This window comes from Xyrauchen texanus, chromosome 11 (assembly GCF_025860055.1).
Source record: "Xyrauchen texanus isolate HMW12.3.18 chromosome 11, RBS_HiC_50CHRs, whole genome shotgun sequence".
Lineage (NCBI taxonomy): Eukaryota > Metazoa > Chordata > Actinopteri > Cypriniformes > Catostomidae > Xyrauchen > Xyrauchen texanus.
The window spans coordinates 11375281-11398258 of record NC_068286.1 but is presented as its reverse complement, the minus strand read 5'-3'; the positions used below and the strand labels follow the sequence as shown (position 1 = coordinate 11398258).

The window sequence follows — 22978 nt, the reverse complement described above, 5'->3', positions numbered from 1 at the left end:
GTCAAGTCGGTTCTCACCTCCTCCTTTCCATTCATCCCTTACAATAAGCAATGCTAAAAAGCTAGCAGGCTACAAACACAGACACACCTAGGTGGTGCTAGGCACCAGCAGCAACAGGTAAAATACACACAGATGAAAGAGTAGAAAAGTGGAAAAACCCAAAACAAGCAGTAAAATGACAAAGGACAAAATGATGTATGTATGAGGATAAGAATCAGTAATGCTAAGCAGGCTAGCACTACAAACACTTGTACTCTTTTAACACATATCTCTGCTGGTACAATAACTTCGGGACAAAGCTGGGTTCTATCGCCAAGTTATCTGTTCGCCAGATGTTTGTGCACATATGTTTGTGAGGGGTCGGGGGGTGTGCTGTTTGTACGTAAGACAGAACACGGTGATAGCACCGAAGCCTGATTAGTAATTGTGGGAGAGACAGCAACCATTAGTTTTATCACTCAGAGATGCGGTGAAAGGCTTGAATCTGTCCGCCGTGGTTGTTGGTTCTTTAATGGATAAATTCAGTGTGCTGGTCTCACTTGCGATGGCGGAAATGCACAAACAGCCCAACGTGGCTGGATGACAACACAGTAAATCTCATTCATGGTAACAGTAAGTTACAGTAATACCATGAGTATTATTAGCAGCAATGAGCTGACTCGGCAGTCCAAAACTGTACAAGCAACAACCTTGATACACAAGAATAACAAAATATAATAATCTGTCTCTGCCCAGCCGTAAACCTCTTACTTGAGTCGCATGAGGACATGGGTCCTCGCTCTGTTGGCAGGCGGTACGGTGGCTGATTCTCGGCGGGTTGGCGGAGAAATCAGCGAAGTCGACTCGGTTGAAGAAATCAATCTTCTTTCTTCACTTCTGCAGGCAAAAGGTGAAATGCGGATTGCTCAGCGGTCTCCTTCAGATCTGTTAATATGCTCTGTGGAACACGCAGAATCTTGGCTCATTCAGTGATTTTTTTGGCCAAAGTTCAGGTATGTATGATACTTCCTTGGGCAGTGAGGCTCTCCTGGGAGCAGCAGGGCTGCCAATGGATTCGGGAATACTGTCGCTGGAAGCAAGGCTTAGGAGGAATCTCCAGGGTTTTTTACTCTCGATGGCATCATGGTTGAGGGACATGTTCTGTTGTGCATTTCATCCAATAGGAGTTGAGAGTTCCATCCTTCAGAATGTCACACCTAGGTGTAAAGTGAGCAAGGTTTAATGGGATCTGTAGTCTGTTTGGACTTCCTGTTTGATTTTGGTGCCTTTTGGCTTTGAGTGTTCCTACAGGCCTCAGTCAGAGCTTATGACTGTGGTAGGCCTGCCTTTGTCTCATTACAGAGCACATGAGGCCCAACAGCACTTTACTAAACTCCTCCTTTAAAGTACTTTCTGAAGCAAACCATTGCCTAAAGACATTAAAAGCAGAAAAGTTCAAAAGTATATGTTTGCCACACAGGTCAACAGGTAACCATTTGAACAGCCATCGAAAGCTTGTGGCTGTGAAGAATACTTTATATGATTATTTCATTAATGTCTTGGGAGTTGGGTGTAGTAATTACAGTGTTTGGCCACCGGCATTGGATTATTGTACACATCATCACAAGGCCGACAATAATCTGCAAAGGATTTATAATATGAGAGTCATGAGAAAACATTATGACATAAACAATATTAGTTCAACTAAACAGGATTAAGGATTAACTGAACACCAATCAAATCATAATTTGGTTTCACATCCTGCACACACACCCACCCACAGTAAAAATCACAACTGAAAACTGGTGTTTGTGCAAACTTGTGCATGCGTGTGAGCCAGTGGAAGTGTGAATAGACTTTTCTGAGTGTCTCTGTGTTTATGCGTACATTCGTAATTAAAGCAGGTTATAAGCTCCTGGATGAACCAAAGATTTAAGAACCTTTACTCGCACAGGATGTGATGCTATGATCAAACCCCACCCTAGGAAAGCCTTTAGGCCTTGTAGCACAGTAATCCACCCCAACACTCATGCACTTTAATAAACAGACCTAGAAACACATGCTGATAAACAGAAACTTACTTTAACTTCTCTCTTTAAAGGCACACAAATGCACCTATGGGAACTGAACTGGATCTAAGCTTAGAGACAAGCATTTAAAAAAAGGGAGACAGTTTATTTGTGTTTTGCATTTTAAACCGTAAGTATAAGTGAGAATGCAACAAATGAATGAGACAGAAACAAACTGTGACAGAGTCCAGAAAATGGAGAGAAAGAGACAGAGGAAGATAAAGAGAGACACAGAGAGAGAGAGAGAGTGCCAGACCAAAAGAAAATTGCATGAATTCACCAGCAGGAGTGTCCGACTGATATCCTGACCTATTTCTGTAGAATTATTGTCAGCTACTTTCATCAGTGCCCAAAAGCATTTTAAAATTGTCCAAAACCACCTTATTAAACTTTATGGCCATCAGGTCTTCTAGCCATCCTGTAAACCTGAGCCCCGTTGCCTGAGGTGCTACAATTAACTGAAGTGGAGAATAAAAGCATGCCGGCTTCACAAGCCTTGAGCACCACAGAGGAGGCAAACCATCACAGAGACAAGCCACACATTCCCACAAGTGAGAGAAAACACAACCTATGTTCACGCTGACACAAACATATCCTAGCACAAAGTGAAAAGTTACTTTAAAATAGAGTAAATGTTTGCAACTTGCTTATCGCTTATGGGCCGTTTACCAAGACCTCAAAATATTTAGACAACCAAGAAAATTTCAAAACTTATCACGTCAATTTTGACAATTTATCCCTAGATTAACCATTAGACATTTGGGTCATTGACAAACATGTTTGTCTGAGGGGATAAGATTGAAAAAATCGTATAAATATCTAGTTTAAAATACATTTATAGAAATTTAATCTTTGTGTCTATGATTGCATTATTATTCTATTTGTAGCAATTTCTATGGAAAAAAGTGGTTTAAGCGAATGTCAGTGGTGTAGCCATCAAATAAAAGGTTTTACATTACTTTCTTTGCACCTTAAAGGGATAGCTTACCCACAATGAAATTTCTCTCATTATTTACTCACCCTTGTGATATCCCAGGTGTGTATGACTGACTTTCTTCAGTAGAACACATTTGAAGAAAAATAGAAAGTTATCTTAGCTCATTTAGCTTACCTTAAATGCAAGTGAATGGAGATTTCTCTTTTGAAGCTCCAAAAATCACAGACAGTCATCATAAACATCATCCATATGACACTAGCGGTTAAATTAATGACTTCTAAAGTCATACGATCACTTTTGGTGTGAAAAATATAAATATTTAACTACTTTTTAACTATAATCAAACAGTTCCAGAAAGTTTCACGTGAGGGTAGAACCCAAGCAGTCTGTTGCCATGGATACAGATGTAATCTCACGTTTCCACTTGGTTAAGATATCCAGGATAACCACACGAACGCTCATACAGATCTAAACCAAAACCAAGCTATTGTACAGGGTTCCTCCTCACTTGTAAAGAGCGCTGCTCGAGTTTAAAAAGGTACTTTAGGTATGAGTAGTTTTCACACCAAAACTGATCGTATGACTTTCGAAGACATTCATTTAAGTCGTATCGATGAAGTTTATGCTGACTGTCTGTGATTTTTGGAGCTTCAATAGATATCCATTCACTTGCTTTTTAAGAACCTACTGAGCTAAGATAATTTTCTATTTTTCTTCAAATGTGTTCTGGTGAAGAAAGAAAGTCAGACACACCTGGGATATCATGATGGTGAGTATATGATATGTTTTCTAAGAGTTACACCATTTGACATAACTAAAATTGTAGCCCACCTTTTCATCAAAATTAAAAAATATTGAATATTTTTTTAAACTTCACACACAGTCATGAGTGTCTAATGGGGAATTTCAGCATTTAATGAGACTTGATGAGACGGTTACATCACTTATACATTTTTGACTTTAAGCTCCAGAAAATATATCAAATGATTCTGAACTCAGAAATTAAAAAAGCTAATTCATAATATAAGAGGTGTATTTAGATAATCTTGTGTGAATTGCATTTTTAATTAACTTTTATAACTTAACGGTGTACTCATTAAAAAAGATGAACTCCTAAAGAAATTAATTGTAATTTTGAAACATATGTCTAAAATCATCACCACTCACATGAGATGAGGACTTTAGTCATCTCATTAACCTTAATAGCTGTTTTATTCTACATGGGGAGGGACACCCTCATGGGGGCCGCCATTTTAGAATCATATGTAGCTGAGTACTACTCACTTTTCTAAGTAACGTCTTGTTATTGGACACTTTCACTCGTGGATTAAATTAATCATGGCTGATTGTGAATAGTGAATTTCTACAATGGCATCAGTAACTGAAAACTATTGATTTTGAATGATGCTGCATCCACACCACCAGGTGTCACTGTAAGTCCAAGATGACATGAACAAAACATAACTGAGTGCACCTTTAATAGACTTATTAGGAACTTAATAGATCTGAAAAAAAAAATTAAAAAAAAATTATATATATATATATATATATATGAGCATCATGTCATTGAACCATATACTTCTAAAAAACACAAAACATTTTGTGACATTGGTAGAAAAAACAAGGTGAGCCTCTATTAAATGTTTACAATGAGGCAATGCAATTTTATTTCAAGAATTTACTACAAATCTGTATACATAAATTAAAGAGATTTATCTCCTCTCCACCTATAGTTGGTGTGTGGTGAGCATACTGCCGCACAATGGCTGCTGACGTATCATCAAGGTGGATGCTGTACACTGGAGGTTGTTGAGGAGAACTACCTGTTCACTGTGTAAAGTGCTTTGAGTGTAGTTCATTCAATCATTCATGCATTCATTCATTCATCCATTTAAATGTCCATAGAAAAATGCAGAAATATGCCTTGAAAATAATGTTTACAATAATTCCATACCTGTCATTTCATATTTCAAAACAAAAGACAGGAAATCATTAACTTTAAACACAATCTAGCGTAACCTGAATTAAATCAAATTTCTGCGAAAATAGAACCGTCAGGTGTCTGCACAAACAATTTACCAGGCATAAGTATGCGTGACCCAATTTAACCCCACACTCACCCTTTATAGGGCATGTGTACCTAATCTAACCTTCTACTACCATGCCGAAACCTTCAAGCTGACCTTCATTGGAAACCCTTGAGGCTGTCATGTGCCCTTAACCAGCACAGAACACGACCCATCCAGCTGAAAAGCCTTCCATCATCGCTGACAGAGCCACTGCGGAGCATGGTGGGTGTTCCAGAATGATAATATAGAATCATGGAATGCCATTTAAATCGTTTCCATCATTGTGGAAACGGATCATTAGAGTACTCCAGGGGTCACTGGGTCCAATGGTTCTCATTCAGCCCACCTCATAATGCTGTCATTCAGAGGTTTGTGTGTGCGCGTGTGCACACTTATGTGTGTTAGGTGCAAAGCGTCCCAGGGGTGTGCTTGAGAAACCTGCACTCCCACAGGACTGCTCTAAACAAAACAATTTTCTCTGTTTTGTACTCACGGCTACTTTGCCTCCTCCTATTCTGTCTATTCTTGTGTTCCCGAATGTTCACAAGACATTAGAGTGTGCTCTCATCTTCTCATCAGGCACCCTAATACATCTGCCTAATTACACAAACACACTATCATGTTCACCAAGATACCATGTCCGCTGGGTAACCGCTGTAAACAGACTACACAAAAAACCTGAAAGTGCTTTAGCCAATCAATTAGTTGTTTTCCTCATCTGAACAAACAAAGCGTTCCTTGGCAACACAGCTATATATCTTCTTAACATGGTCTGCGGGCTACATACAGTTCCAGAAATATAAATGTTTAATTGAACATTTAAATGAAACCTTAACTGGTGTTTTATTAATGATTGATGATGCATTTGTGTGGAATTCGATTCAATGCAGGAAGTATCATCGACTGGTCTGCGTCCAAGCCAAGCTTAAATGTTCCTTTCCGTTGATGCCTTAGAAAACAGATTCCAAATTTAGCATAGAATATTTTAAAGAGTGTGTTTTCGTAGATGGTAAATGAAGTGATCGAAAGGATTGTTAAATGTTACATTTACATTTATGAATTTGGCAGATGCTTTTATCTAAAGTAACTTAAGGTGCATTCATTTTTACACCTTTTCATCAGGTTTCAAAAAGAAGAGAGAGTGAGAGTAGAGAGAGAGAGAGAGAGAGAGAGAGAGATTGATTACAATCAATCAAATTAATTGCACGATATGCCACTTAATTAATCGAATCAATTACAATTAATCACATCCATCAATATTTGCAGAGAAAGGCCCCCAAATAAAAATTATTGAATATATAAATAATTATAAATATAAAATATACAATAAATTAATCAGATACTTACAATATATTACAGTATTGTGGCAGACAAGTAAAGCATTGATTAGACAATGCAAAAAGTGGCTTTAGAAAATGGATAATTACATTTTTAATTATAATTTACTTAATTGTTCATACTATAATAATGCCAGAGTTTGTTATACGCATGCTCAAGGAGTGCTATAGGCATGTGGGTCAGTTAAGGAATGTCTGATATTTAAAACATTAAAAATGTATTGTGAACAAACAAACAAAAAATAAATCAGATTTGAGCAAAATATCAGATCTGGGCCACATTCAGCTGCGGTGGGAACATAGCCTATTTAAACTTAGTTTGAAATTGTGTGTGTGTGTGTGTGTGTGCGTGTGTGCGTGTGCGTGTGTGTGTGTGTGTGAGAGATAGAGAGAGTAAGTTTAAGAGAGGTGGCAGGCAGACAGAAACCAAGAGAGTAAATAGTTTGTAAACAGACAGAGAGAGAGAGAGAGAAAGACAGAGAGAGAGAGAGTGAGAGGCCAGGCTTCTACTGTTTTTCCGTTTGGCTTCCTAATCCTGCTCTGCCTCGAGCATTCAATTAACTCACCAGCAGATCAAATGACTGGCTAAAAGAGTGTGTGACCGCACCTAAACGTTAATTAATATTTAGGAATCAATGCCCCTCAATACTAAATGTCAAATAACAGTACAAGAGAGAACAGAGCTGTTCAGATGAAAAGCTCACTTTGGTATTACAATGTATATTTATGTTTCAAAGATGAAAATAAAAGCCGGGGCCAGTGCAGACACGTAGGCGTGGGGTGAATGTTAGAGGAGACGTAATGGGGAAAGAGTGCTCAGTGGCAAACACTTCAGCAAGGAACTACAGCAGACCCACATTGCCAGTAATGTACTTGCTTTCACCATCTGTCCATTTGCTACTCTCATTCTTTCTTTCTCTTAAGATGTTAAAGGGATGGTTCGCCCAAAAATTTAAATTATGTCATAATTTACTTACCTTCATGTTGTTCCAAACCCATATGACTTCCTTTCTTCTGTGGAACAAAAATTATTATGTTAGGCAGTATGTTAGCCTCTGTCACCACTGACTAACATTGCATCTTCTTTCCAAAGAAAGTGAATGGTGACTGAGACAAAAATTCTACCTAAAACCCCTTTATTGTTCCATGAAGAAAAAGAAAGTCAGTTGGGTTTGAAACAACATTAGGGTAAATAATAACAGAATTTACATTGAACTATCTCTTTAAGGAGAAAAGAAATGTGCAGTAAATAGTCTGTTATTCAATCTAAAATGAAGCTACAATATCCAGCAATAACATGTTTTATTACACAGCTTTCTGGAATACTTTATTCTGTTTGGTCAACCGTTGTATTCTGCAGTAAAATATATTTGTATAATGACCATTAAAGGAATAGGATAATAAAGGATAATATTCTCTCATCATTTACTCAACCTCATGCCATCCCAGATGTGTATGACTTTCTTTCATCTGCTGAATGCAAATGAAGATTGTTAGAAGAATTTCTCTGCTCTTTTGGTCCATCCAATGCAAGTCAATAGGTGCCAAAATTTTGAAGCTACAAAATGCACATAAAGGCATCAAAAAAGTAATCAATAAGACTCCAGTGGTTAAATTAATATCTTAAGAAGTCATATGATAGGTGTGGGTGAGAAACAGATCACGTTTATATTCTTATTCTTGTGTTTTTGGTGATTCACATTATTTATGCATATCGCCCCCTGCTGTGTAAGGAGAAGAATTTCAAGCAAAAAATTACTTAAATATTGTTCTGTTTCTCACCCACACTTGTCATATGACTTCTGAAGATATGAATTAAAACACTGGAGTCATATGAATTACTTTTATGATGCCTTGATGTGCTTTCTAGAGCATCAACATTTTGGCACCCATTTACTTGCATTGTATGGACCTACAGAGCTGAGATTTTTTTCTAAAATTCATAATTTGTGTTCTGCAGAAGAAAGAAAGTCATAGACATCTGGTATGACATGAGGGTGAGTAAATGATGAGAGAATTTTTATTTTTGGGTGAACTATTCCTTTAAACTGTATAATTATCCATCGTCTTAGGCAACTGATTTCCTAATGTGGTGTATTTGCTGTGCTACCATCATGTATTTCAAATAGTTCCACAGTCTCTTTTTTCAACTCAAACCAATATTTCATGTCAGTTTACCATTTTTGGTAAGTGGTCATGCAATAAGTGAACATTTATCACAAAAATGTACAGCCAGCCAATCATAACTGCAAAATAATCCCAGACAGGGTGATCAAGACCCAACACAAAGTTGAGGAATGATATAATCTCTTAATTACCACAGTTCTCTCAGGAATACTTGATTCGTATTGATCAATTGCTCCACCCAGTGATCTGATACTTCTTAATTATAACCGCACATCCAGGGATAAAGTGATATTTAACCAGTCATCCAGGTTATGCGAGTCATCTTTCCTACTAACACTCTGTGATCACTCCAAGTAAGCTAATAAAATAAGTTAAACTCAACTCAATATTTCATATCCATTTATTTAGTTTTTCAGCAAGAAGTCATTTAATAAGCAACTGAAGGTGCAATTCAGCAGTTCTGGAGACTTTAGGTGTCTTTCTTCACACATAATAACATAATTTCAACTCAAATTATTATTCCATGTTCATGTAATTGTTTAGTTTAGCCATGTAATAAGTGGGATTAAGTCCTGATCACCCTGTCAGGGTTTATTGCGTGATACTTCCTTCGATAAAAATGTCTCTTTAAATGAAACTTGGGACCTACTTTCCATTCCAATAGCTGCAATGTTGAGCTTTACGATTTCTCTAAAATTTTTTCTCTGAAGATATCAAACACAAGCCACGGAGTGTTTGTGCGCCTGTTTCTTTGTGCTGTCTAGGGTTGTTCACCCTTTCAAAACACTCCATTAGTCTGGAAACCCTTCTAAGCAGGTATTGTAAAAGTATATATGTCTGCAAGAGCCTGCACATGTGTATAATTGCCGATCCCAGATGTCGGAGTTTGAACCCTGGCATCCCGCAAGGCATGACTCACCTCAGCACCTCGTTGGGGTTTCCTGACTTGCTGCCTTTCTTGTCAGGTGTGCCGTGGCATCCAGACTTAAGCAGTGTGTGAGGACCCCGATCTAGCATCATTGTAGAGGTTGCCATGGCAATTATGGCTACAGCATCACGCACACGAGCCTCCAGACCGTAATCCCACTCATCGTAGGAAACAGAGATCAAACCTGAAAGAAAGGAAGAGGAAATTCAGTACAAAGAATACAATGTTTTGCTACCCTTTTAATAATTATCTGCGATCTTGACTTCAAACTAATAAAACTCTAACACCATGTCCAAATCAGGCGCAACATGATCAATTTCCATTGTCAAGGAATTTGTCTGTCCACACTGAAAGCAAAAATGCTGTGCAAAGAAGTACAATCAGCCAATCAGAATATATATGATGTGATGACACATTAGGGAAAGCTCAGATAAAGCATTTAACCGTCCGTGTGGAGGGTGTAAAAAGTTTTAAATCAAGCAGGTATATAGTGACTTTGTTTTAGTAGAAGTTTAAATGTTTTGGTCGCATCATGGCAGAGCATTAGCGTCACATCTTTTTTCCTCAAACATCTGATGTACCATCCCCATTGAAATCAATGCCTTTGCACCATAGGCGCACTAAGGAATAGTTATAAGGTGCGGGATTTTGGACCAGTGACATTTTATGGTGGGCATGGCTACCTCAAGCGACACTATAGAAATAGAAATAGAAATCAAGTGATCGTCAAAATGTCCAGTCGATCATCACGGCTGGTTATGACTAAAACTCAGATTTACATGGAAGAGATACCTTTTACAGCTTGAAGCTTTATTGCATTGCTTTTCGCAACGCTATATATACACAACGCTATATATATATATATATATATATATATATATATATATATATATGATTAGTCAGTTCACACTGAAAGCAAAAAAATGCTGTGTGATGCAATACAGTAAGTCAATTAGAACATATGTGATATTTAATATGCAACAACATGGATCAGAATTTTCAACCAATAACATTTTTCTGTGGTGGGGTCTACCAAACGCAACACAGCAGAAATCTTCAAAATGTACGGGTTGCTCATCATGGCTGTTATGACAAAGATATACATTGCAGAGCTACCTTTCAAGAGTTTTTCTTTGTTGCTTCAGATAACTTGTCAAGTAATTTGATGCGATATTACTTGTTGCTTTATCACGTTGCTTTATTTCTAACAATATAGATTTCCAGCATCAAGTAATTTGTCATTTCAATCAAAACATGTATGACATTTACTACACAACAATGTGGATCAGGACCAATCATATTTCATTGTGGGTGAGGCTATCCAGTAGAACACAACAGAAATTGAAACCAAGTGATTGACGAAATGCCCTGTTGCTTGCCACGGCTCATTAGGGCAAAAACTCCATCCCGTTCCCTCTCCCGAGGCGTCAAATACTGCCGCTTGTGCAAGAGCCCAGAACGTCAATCTACTTTTTGCAAAAGCACCCTCTGGCGTCTGTTTTTCCGATGCACGTAGCAGGGCAGCCTAAAAGGGAGCTGTCACTGTCAATCTTCAGATAGTATTGCGTGTGTTTAACCGCAATTTGTTTTATTATACTTAAACATATATTAGTGTGGGTATAATACACAATCATATAGATTATTTTAGATATCCTAACTGAACCCCATTCCATAGCCTAAACAATTATTAATGATATAAAACAAGAAAGAGGTTTCATGTTTAACATAATTTATAATTGGCTAGGTTTAGGAATGGGATTGGGTAAATTTAGTAACAATAATTTTAAATTTATATTACACATTTTTTGTATATATTTTTAAGCACCCGACTCCACCATTATGCCTAAACCAAACCAATTCTCAACCATATTAAAGACATAACAAGCAGAAAAAATACAGACACAAAAGCACATTAATAATATTCCAAACCATATGATAGCATTGTGTGAGGAACAGAGTGAAATCAAAGATTTTAATCTTCCCCCTCCGTAAATGCAGGGTTATATAATATACGCCTCAGGAGCAAGAACGGGTTTATCGCAATGCTATAGATTTCCAATGTCAAGTAATTTGTCGGTCTACACTGGAAGTGAAAAGGCAGCACAAACAGCATAATAACAGCCACTTGGAACATATTTAATATTTAAAGCTGCACTACATAACTTTGTGCTCTCTAGCGACATCTGTGGTTGAAATTTAAAACTGCAAGTAATTTGCGGAAGTACACTTCACGTAAGTCGTGTTTCGACACTGTTGTTCTGTTGGATGAATCTCATGATTTGAGCTTACCTGGACATCGCCTGTGTGTGATCATGACTGGAAGATATTCAGAGCCGGAGACATAATGTGCTATTTTCATATTGATATTATTTAGTTTATAGATTACATTTAAAAATGAAATAATTCTTGTTTTCATGAAGATAAATAACACTCTTATTTTCATATAAATTTCATATCATGCATTTTACACGTATATCTCTTTTCAGACACTACACTAAAATCACTTGAACATAGGGAACAGGGGACTCTACTCAATCACCGCAGTTACCAGTATATTTTAATATGATTATTTGAGTGTATTATCTACCGTATTGAAGTCTATTACACATATCAATTATAGTGATATGGCTGATAGGAGTTCAATGTAAGACTTTAATATTTGTACATTATGTACAGCCCATTGTACATCAAAATCACTGACGAAAAAGTTAATTGAAGAAGGGTATTTTCATATATTTCGTCAGCAATAATGAACATGAGATGAAAACGGCGCATCATGACATCATATATATTTTATTAAAGCATAGGCTACTGTTGACGAAAATATGATAATAAAAATGATACTGCGAGATATTAACACTGCAATATATAAACAGAAAAAGTAACATCTTGTTACTTTTGAGGCACGAGTGTCCTCAGTCGGAACACGTGACAGACGGTACTTCCTTCCTGTGTTTACGGACATGACATAATGACGCAAGGAGGAACGACATAAGCCAGCGATTTCTACATTAATAATTATTCTCCAGTCTTATAGCTTTGTTTCTGTATGCCCTGCTTAACTTCATAGTTTTCTACCCATTTTAAGACCCTTTTATCCAATCGTTTTATTCGTACCTGTTGGAAAGACGTTGGGTACATTATCTGCATCCCCCGCCACCAGAGAAGGTACAATCCAGGTATAGCCATAACCAGTGAGGCCAACTGAATGTGCCACCTCAAAAATGGTTGTAGCTTCTTCTTTAGTGCAGTAGAGTAGTATAACAGGACTTTGAAGCTTCTTCAGCTGATTCTGGATCTTTGAGTCGCCATCATCTACTGACATGTCCAACAGCAACACCTCTTCCAGCTCCCAGCCAACAAAACTGTTCTCAACGGTACTCCGGATCTGACGGTTGGAAAAACAGAGAGAGATATTACAAGATTGAATGTCCAGCAACACACCACCTGCTGTTCCCAGCTCTCCTAAAACTGTTCTCTTTGTTGTCTAAATTGAAAGAAAAGGGAAAATTTAAAGACATGGAGAAAGACAAAGGAAACAAGAAAGAATAAGGAACAAAGCTAAATATTAATATAGAGGATGAAAATGAAAACAATGCTCATAAAAAGTGAGTTGTTCCATCGTGCACCTCTTCCAGATAACAGTCCGCAAACGTTCCTTCATCTGTTGGCTATTGAAAGAGACAAACCTAACCTACAATTCAAAATGTATCTCTCAAGCCCACAAAACAATTCCTTGTGCTGTTATATGTCTGGATAGAACAGTGAAAATAAACTACATTTACTCATAATACAATTGCTCTAACACTAGCCCATAGAGATGCTTTTCATTATAGTTTGTAGAAGAGAAACCAAGTAGAATATGAAATTATTGTATAAACCTCAGTATTCTGGTGATGCATAACTGTAATGTATCTCTGTGTTGCCCAATATTTCCATTTTGAAAGCCATGCAAATTGCATTGACAGTATTACATGTATTTGTGAGTCGCCAGTACTAGTAATGGTAATTGTATTGAAAAATTACTTTAGGTATACTCATTTGCCATGGTCAGTGTTGGGTGTAATCTGATTACAAAGTAATTAGTTACTGTAATATAATTACTTTTTTGACTAAAAGTAGTGTAACATATTACAGTTTAAATTCTTGTTATTAGATTACAGTTGCTGACTTTGAAGTTAATTACTTTTAAGTACATTACTTAGGTTACACATATTTCTAAAATAATATTTAATACTACTTTAAAACAAATAATGTACATCTGTATGTGTTTCTTTGAGAGCCAAAAGATGTGAGCCCCCGAAATGTGCGGAATATGGTGTACAACTTACGTGCAGCAATGATCAAGGAGGAGACAAAAATATTTTGAAATTACTGAGCAGAAATGGCGTGAATTCACAAAACAATTTGGCCACTTTTGCGTGTGGTATTTCAGCGCAAAAACTTGCATCTTGTTCACCAACCACCCACAATCTAGTTTAAGCAGGTGCAGTAAGTGCTGAAACTAGCAATACGTCTTGATTGTTCAAATTAAGTAATTGTAATCCTTTCTCACTCAAACTATGTAAATTAGGCACTTTGTGCACTTCATTCACAAAATTTATAAATGTACAAGATGAAAGCAGGGGTAAAATAATTGTTGTATATTTTGAGATGCTTGTGTACATATTTTATCGATCATATCAGCAGTAATTTATCAAATAATGATCAAATGATGGAAAAGTGCGTAATACCCAGCGCTAGGTAGATTACTTCTGAATTGTAATCGGGTACTGATAACAAATTACATGGCAAAATGTGCAATCAGTAAAATAATCTCGCAGATTATATTTCTGGGGTAATCTAATCTGATTACTTTTGGATTCCTTTCAAATGAACTCTTATTTGATGTAACTTTCAGAGGATAAACTTGTACCATTTTAACATGAAAATACAAAGGGGACGGAAAATATATTCTATTCTTTATTGCTAACAAAACGTGCCTCACAAAAACAGCTGCTTATGGCATTGTTTAAAAGTGCATTAAACATTACACTGAAACATTATTAATTTTAGTGTAAAAAACTATTGCAACATTACTAACATTAATGAACATAAAATCAACATGAAAAGAACAAAAATGAATTATCATAAAATCAATAGCAGTAACGTTGCATTCATCTCAAAACACAGACACACTTACTTTTATCCCTCCATGCTTACTGGACAGTATTTACATTGGACAGTGATGTTTTTGCCCTGTAAAAAAGGCTCATTTAAACTGCTCCATCTTCACCTGGCTAATGTGTAATTTCACATCACTCCCCCTCTCCCTCTCTTCCGAAAACACTCAAGAGTTAAGGAACATATTTAGTAGGTAGGCTGATTTAGAATGAAAAATGTAAAAGATTTAAAAAAGAGAAACATTGTGGTGATCCATAAATTATGAACAATTTACTGCTGTTGACCAATTAACATGTAATCATATAATCCATAAGAAAGTAACTGTAGTCTGATTACAATTATTTTAAAATGTAATTTAATCCGATTACAAGTACATGATTTTCGTTATCTGATTACACAATCCAGATTACATGTAATCAATTACTATCCAGTACTGGTTTTAACCAGGCTTATATCCAGATGTGTGGTGTAGTCAAGCACACTTTCAACATGTTAAAGAAATGCTTCAGGTGTCACTGTGACCAGTGGTGTAATCCTACCAAAAAAAGTGGTAAGATTGTACTTTACTGTTACTATAGACTGTACTTCATTGTAACTGTAGACTGTGTAATCTATGTATAGAGAGCAGTGGAACTGCAACTCTGTACATGTCGTAAATGGGTCATTCCTACAATTCGGTGACATGTTTCATCATTACAGGGACATATGAAACATTTTATAAGCCACACTGTTCAAGCTAAATTACTAACAAAATCAGATGTCCATCCAGTTAAATGGGCAACATCAGGGTGGACAATAACAGGGTGGACATTCAGTGGATAATTTAGCCATTACATGGTCTGTGATCTAGGAAACATATTTGTAAACTAATATTTACATTGTTATTTCTGTTAACATAAATAATGTATATTGTAATTTTATACTAATATAATAAATATAATATATACTTTTATACAAAAAGGCTTCAAAAGTGGACACTCCACTGAGACTGCCCTGCTGTCTGTCACGGAGTCGCTGAGACAGGCGAAAGCTGAATCCAGATCATCTGTTCTGATTTTGCTGGACCTTTCTGCTGCTTTTGACAAAGTCAACCATCAGATCCTACTCTCCACCCTCTCTAAACTGGGCACCACTGGCACTGTGCTTGGCTGGTTCAACTCTTATCTCTCAGAAAGGTCCTTTGAGGTAGCCTGGAGAGGGGAGGTATCCAAGCCACATCAGTTACTTACTGGGGTACCTCAGGGATCAGTGCTTGGGCCACTACACTTCTCCATATACACAACATCACTGGGACCCATCATCCAGTCACATGGTTTCTCTTACCACTGCTACGCTGATGACAATCAACTCTACTTGTCTTTCCAGCCCAACGACACCACAGTGACCGCTCGAATCGCTGCCTGTCTGGCAGATATCACGGCCTGGATGAAGGAACACCACCTGCAACTCAACCCAGCCAAAACCGAACTCCTTGTCTATCCAGCCAACCCTGCTGTTGAACACAACATCACCGTGCAGCAGGGTCCAACTACAGTTTCGCCTTCCAAAATGGTCAGAAATCTAGGGGTAACCATTGATGATGAGCTAAATTTCACAAAGATAAGACCTTTCCTCTCTGTACATGCCACACAACTGCTCGTTCAGTCACTTGTCATAACTAGACTGGACTACTGTAACGCTCTCATTGCAGGCCTTCCTGCATGTGCTATTAGACCTCTGCAAATGATCCAGAATGCATCAGCACGTCTGGTCTTTAATGAACCTAAGAGAGCACATGTTACACCACTCTTTGTCTCTCTCCACTGGCTGCCGGTTCATGCACGTACTAAATTCAAGGCCCTGATGCTGGCATACAAAACAGTCACTGGGTCTGCTCCAGCATACCTAAAAACATTTATGCAGAGCTACGTTCCCACCAGAAGCTTGCGGTCGGCTAAGGAACGTCGCCTTGTCGTACCAAAACAGAGAGGCACCAAAACACTTTCCCGGACTTTCAGTTTCATCATGCCACGTTGGTGAAATGACCTTCCCAACTGAATCCGTGAAGCTGACTCACTCTCTATCTTCAAAAAACGGCTAAAAACACATCTTTTCCAAAAGCACTTAACCAGTCATTAAAAAATTTTTAAAAAGTTTTTAAAAAATTGCAATTCTTGTTGCACTTAAATCTGTTTTGTATACTATTCTGACTTTGTAGTATGGCACTTTTCGTACCACTGTCTCCTTAACATGATTTGCTTATGTTTTCCTCTTTTGTAAGTCGCTTTGGATAAAAGCATCTGCCAAATGAATAAATGTAAATGTAAATGTAATTTCCCATATATCTTCCCATAACAGGGTGGATATGTTATGCATGACCACATATGACTAACACCACAAAACAATGGAAAACATAAATAAAACAATAGAGTTATAAACTTACTTAAATTACACAGAGTTGTAGGGAAAACCCATATTTACAGGCGTTCCTGTGCAAGACGCTGCTTTACACTGAAACACAGTTCGGGCGGTCACAAAAACGTATTCAGTGTAAATGTCCCCTACTAAACTTAAAATGAAAAACGCTTTAATACAACAACCAGGAAGAAGAGTGAAAAAGCTCAACATGAAAATAGTGTATTTCTTCTTGGATTAGTGTCGTTGTTTTGGCAGTAAATAGTGTTTATCATAGGAAAATTGTAAAAATATCACATTAAGTGTTTTAACTACACCTGTACTGTTGTACTTTTATTTTCAATTAATGCAGTAATGCATTTTTTTCTTACCTCTCTCTTTCTACAAGAACAAGCTCCGACATATGCAATAAAATGTAATAGCATATCATGAATAGGTGCGTTTACTGGGGTTTTAAAATCCCAGTGGTGGGAAACAATTAACACGCACACTAATGCTGTATGAAGTTTTCAAAATGATCTTGCTTCTGACAGAACACACGCGCTGATTGTCACTGATCGTCTGTGTAAAGCAACAGACAAAATCTTGCACTACTCAAGTGAAAGGTGTGTGTGTTTCAGGTAAATTTTTCTCGATTTGTGAAACATTCTCAACAATTTGGGTGTGTGTTGTTAAAAAATGGGACAAATGGCATTGCGTATGGATTCCATACAGAACACAAATTCTTCCCTTAATTATGGGACGATTCCTTATTTTACAGGACGTTTGGCATATTTCGTTAATTAATATTACCTGATACTGCTTCAGCTATGGATGGGCGATACTAAAGTATCGATACTTCCGATACTGATGTGATATCAAGAATATCGATGCTCATATAAAAATATTGATTCTGCAGTTATTATTTATATTACATGAATATTAATGTAACTCATAAGCTTTGAAGTGGGAAAATAAATATTATATGAGCAAATTGTTGCTTGGCTCCGGAACAATTTTTTCTTCCACCTATCTTGATGTGCCAGAAATTCTCAAATACACTAGTAGTCACAGACAGCGCTCACCCTTTCAGTCACAGCGCTCGTTCAAAGAGAGAGCAGTGCTTTCCTGAGGTAATGACAGAAAAACAGCATCTGGAGTTATTCACACCAAGTAATGACAAACCTAGTGACATTTATTATAATGGGCTTGTGGGACCATTTTACAGGTTTATTTAAATTCAGAGTTGTTAAAACATTGATAATAATCTGTAATCCTCATTAATGTATGATACCCTTGTGAAAACTTACCATGGATTCACTGTAGTAATATTGTAATAACCATGACTGTAGGAACCATGACTGAAGTAACCAAGTTTTTTGTTTCTTTTTGGCAGTATCCATATGGTAACTTTGTTTTAGTAATAGTAACCATATAATAATATCTATGGTTAATGTTGAGGTTTTATATAGCTTATACTAACTCATTTTTAAAAGGGTAAACAAAGCAGCATAATCATTTTCTGTTTAGGCCTATAAATATATATATACAAAATTCAGTAATAATTGAAATTACTCATTTTATCCAAAGAATTCGATAGAGGTATCGGTATTGGTATCGATATCGGCAATATTGGTCTTAAAGTATCTGGTATCAGATCGAAAAGAAAATAAGTGGTGCAGCTCATCACCTAACTTCAGCGTGAAGGTCTCTCTCTCTCTCTCTCTCTCTCTCTCTCTCTCTCTCTCTCTCTCTCTTTCTCTATCCACTCACAAATTCCCTCAGTCGATGATGGCGGCGACAGCGGTTGTCAGGGGTAGGGAATGGCAGAATTCAAGTGATAATGCACCAATTACAATGAAGAATCTCTAGTTTCACAAAACAGAGTCCAATACAGTTTTAGGAAACTAACGATAGTAGATTATGGACTTCTGAAGCAGCAAAAGAAGTGGGTATCCTGAGGGTGTATGTAAATATTGATCCTTAGAATTCATTATACACAAACAACTCTGGGGAAAAAGTAAGCATGCGGTGTATACATGCATATGGCCCCAAATATACCACTTGCTGTGATGCTATAAAGTCACTGTGCCCGGATCGCGGTGGTCTCAAGATCATAATTGTGCATGCAAATAGCATTCATCAGCGATTTTGTGGCCGTATTTAAACCATTGCCTGATCAGCATAATTCTTCTTGTGAATTGGGCACTAAACTTTACAAACAGCTCATGCAAATAATCAGTGCAATTTATTCTTGGTGAATTCTCCGCCTTCTGCCACACTGTGCACACTTTCAGAGCTTCGCTGAGCCCATTCGAATAGCTTCACAAATAACACAAAAAACTCTCAATAAACATAAACTTTTCAGTTCTCTAATGTTTAGGGAAGCACGCAACACTGGACTGATGTGTCACTTTCTATCCCATCTGGTGGTGGTGTGGCCGTTTATATGCCACTCTTCCCATTCTCGCTGGAATTTAGAGACAGGAGTTAGACATCATTTAGCTCAGGTGTAAGCTCCCTTACACCGTTCTTTCTCTCCAGACGGGTGCTCGACCACGCCCCCACAATTCCTTTTCTGAGGAACTTACCCAACACTGACCATGGTATATGCATGGTTTTTACAAGGTTCTTCAAAAATACCATGGCATTACCATGATACCTGTCAGGTTGTGTGAGAGACAGGACGCAAGAGCAGAGGGAAACAGTTCAATTGGATTTATTAATCAACACAAAAAAATATATATTTTCAAAACACAAAAGCCCAGGCGAACTTTCTCCTCTGAGATGCAGGCAGAGACCTCCTCCACATGAACTGGGCACAGGACTGGCGAAGGTGGTGGCAACCGTGAAGGTAACCGCACCTCTACAGACAGACAACCAACAGACACATGAGCAAGCTCCAAATACAAGAGAGCACAGTTAACATTGGCAGCAAACAACACCATCTTGACTGTTTGTGTTGCCATTGTGCACCCTCCGGTGATGTCACGGCCCTGTGGCCTCAATATTCCCTGTCTGTTTTTGTCAAAACGTGTTTACATTTTGCCCTTATGTGTTTCTGGTGCTGCTGGTGTGCTGAATCAGAGTTTCCATGGGAATGTGGAGGAGGATTCCTTGGTCTCTGACCACGTCTCGGGGAGAAATTTCGCCTGGGCTTTTGTGTTTTCAGAAGAACTGTTTTCGTGTTAATTCATAAATCCAATTGAACTGTTCCCTCTCCTCTTGGGTCCTGTCAATCACCAACCCTGACAGAATGATCCGACCATACACGGGCCCAATGGAGGTATAATTTCTTCGCTCCGCCCTCTCACAGCGAGAGGATCTGCTTGGACGACACCAACATCAAATCTCTGCCGCTAACCGAGCTTTAGAGGTGATGGCTTCGCAGCTCGCACCTGCCATCACCACTCGCAGAGCCAGTGACTGAAGCCTCAACCGTCCCAGTGCCAGTGTCCTCGGTCATGACGGCTGCTCCCACAGCAGTGCTCCAGGCCACCCATAGGAGGAGGAGAAGAGCTCTGTTCCTCAGTCGCTGCCAGTGCCCCTGGCCACAGTGACTGTTCCCCAGTCACTGCCAGCTCTCCCGGACATGGAGGCCATTTCCCAGTCACTGTCAGCACCCCAGCCATAGAGACCTTTCCCTGTTGCTGCAAGCGCCCACGGCCATGGAAGCCATCCCCCGGCCATGAAGAAAGTTCCTATGCTACTGCCAGTGTCCAAGACCAAGGAGGTCATACTCCTGTCCCTGCCTGTGTTCACAGCCACAAAGGCTGTTCCCCTGCCACTGCCAGTTCCCATAACCATGGAGGTTGTTCCCCTGTCTTTACTTGTGTTCACAGCCATGAAGGCTGTTCCCCTGCCACTGCCAGTGACCACGAAGGTCGTTCCCCTGTCCATACCTGTGTTCACAGCCGCAGAAGCTGTTCCCCTGCCACTGCCAGTGCCCACAACCACGGAGGTCGTTCCCCAATCCCTGCCCATTTTCACAGCCACAAAGGTTCTTCTCCTGCCATTGTCAGTGCTCATGACCACAGAGGTTGTTCCCCTGTCCCTGCCTGTGTTCACAATCATGAAGGCTGTTTCCCTGTTACTGCCAGTTCTCACAGCCACAGAGGCTGTTCCCCTGTCACTGCCAGTTCTCACAGCACACGGTGGCAACCTGCGCACTGCGGTAACCCACCACCAGACCAATGCACCCACACAAAGCAAGTACACAAAAATCAAGACAGATAGGGGATGATGATGCCATGGTCCTCGTCAGACCAAACCCAACCTGACTGGTTAACAGGACCATGATATCACTGGAGAACATACGGCGGTAACACACGCACAGCAGTCCCAAAAAACCAGACCCGTGCGCTAACTCAAAGGGGGTGCACAAAACATGGAGGAGGGCAGATACTGCCACGGATCCGTCAGGCAGAACCCCAACCTGACAAGGTGACCAGACCGAGACAGTACCAAGTGAAAATACACTGTATACACTTTTAAAACCAACAGGGTCCCAAAACATTGAAGAGAAGATAAGTGCAAGTACTGTGGCAGCCCAGGAAGAGTGGAAAAACCACCTGAAAGAGTGTTTGGAACCACCTGAAACAATGTTTCACACTGGCTTCACTGGTAGATGATAAAGAACCTGGCTGCTATACACTACAAAAACATCAGGAGGTGGCTGCATGAACCTCCTCAGAAAGGAAACCTTCCACTGCACTCTATTTGCATCGCCCTGAGCTTGCTCCAGGGTTAAAGAATTGTTGAAAGGACAGGAAAAACAACCCTGACAGTGGTGCCAGCATTATACAGGTGGGAGTTGGCACTGTCTGTTTACTAGGTAGGTAAACTGCACTGGATTTACTGAAGGAAGTCTGTGACAAGAGCTTGCCGGAGGTTGGAGTTGTTGCTTCCCAGTTGAGGGATGTGCAGCATATTTATATGACAAACACTTCTGATTTTATAGTTGTTTAACTTTACCGTCATTTATAAAGGGTTTGTTGTGGCTTCCATAAATTAAAAGGGTAGATGCCACATTTATTGAGTTTGGAAAGGGCTAAAAGCCCAAATTGTGAGAAATTAGTGGTGAATGAACAGCAAAATGGTTAAATAAAAAATTATAAGAGATAATATTGGAGAGGAAAGGAGCATTAGTTACAATAAGAGAGAAGCATGCCAAAGATGGGGGAGAGGATGGGAGCATTAGTTTTGATAGGCGCCCCAACATACAGAACCTAGAGAAGAGGAAGAGAGCATTAGCTGAGACAGGAGCATTGGCAAACTCCTGATGATGAAAGAAGCAATTACTGTGGCGCCTGGCTCCTCAGCGGCAGAATTAGGGCGAGTTATAGGCAATTTCTTTCTTCTGATGAACACAAACTAAGATTTTTAGAAGAATATCTCAGCACTGTAGGTCCATACAATGCAAGTGAATGGGTGCCAAAAAATTTATTTTACTTTTACTTTCCCCTTCTTCTGTTTTTGGTAGTTCACATTCTTCGTGCATCACCCCAAAAATATTACCTAATATACCTAAATATTGATCTGTTTGTCACCCACACCTATCATATCATGATATTTTATTCTATCTTACAAGTAGAAACAATTCTAACACAAATCATATAACTTTAAATGTATATATGGGGGGGGGGGGGGGGGTTACTGGAGGTAATGGTGTAGGACTGGCACTGCCCACATCAGCCCCCTAGAATCCAAAGCAGCTCTGATGCAGCTTTGGTTCTCTGTAAATAAAATGTAGCATTCAGAGTAGCCAATATAATTGCATACAGTACAAAATACAGTATATTTCACAATTTGAAGTGTCATATTTTCATTCATTTCATTTTTCTATAATCAGAATTTTAAATTTAAAACATATATCTCATAGCATGACTTATCATGACTTATTAAAGGGATCACGGCATGCCTTCTTTTATTAATTTAATATGCTCCTTGAGGTTCACTTATAGTGTTAGTACAGTTTTTTGTGCAACAAAACAGTC

The 22978-nt window shown here is 38.6% G+C and overlaps 1 protein-coding gene across 1 annotated transcript in view; it reads right to left on the bottom strand.

Annotated features, from left to right (window-relative positions):
- grin2bb (glutamate receptor, ionotropic, N-methyl D-aspartate 2B, genome duplicate b) overlaps nucleotides 1-22978 on the bottom strand; it is a 148760-nt gene that overhangs the window by 45452 nt on the left and 80330 nt on the right. Inside the window, 2 exon segments of the mRNA XM_052137623.1 lie at nucleotides 9438-9630; nucleotides 12564-12834. Of these exon segments, the coding sequence (XP_051993583.1) occupies nucleotides 9438-9630; nucleotides 12564-12834 (464 nt within the window).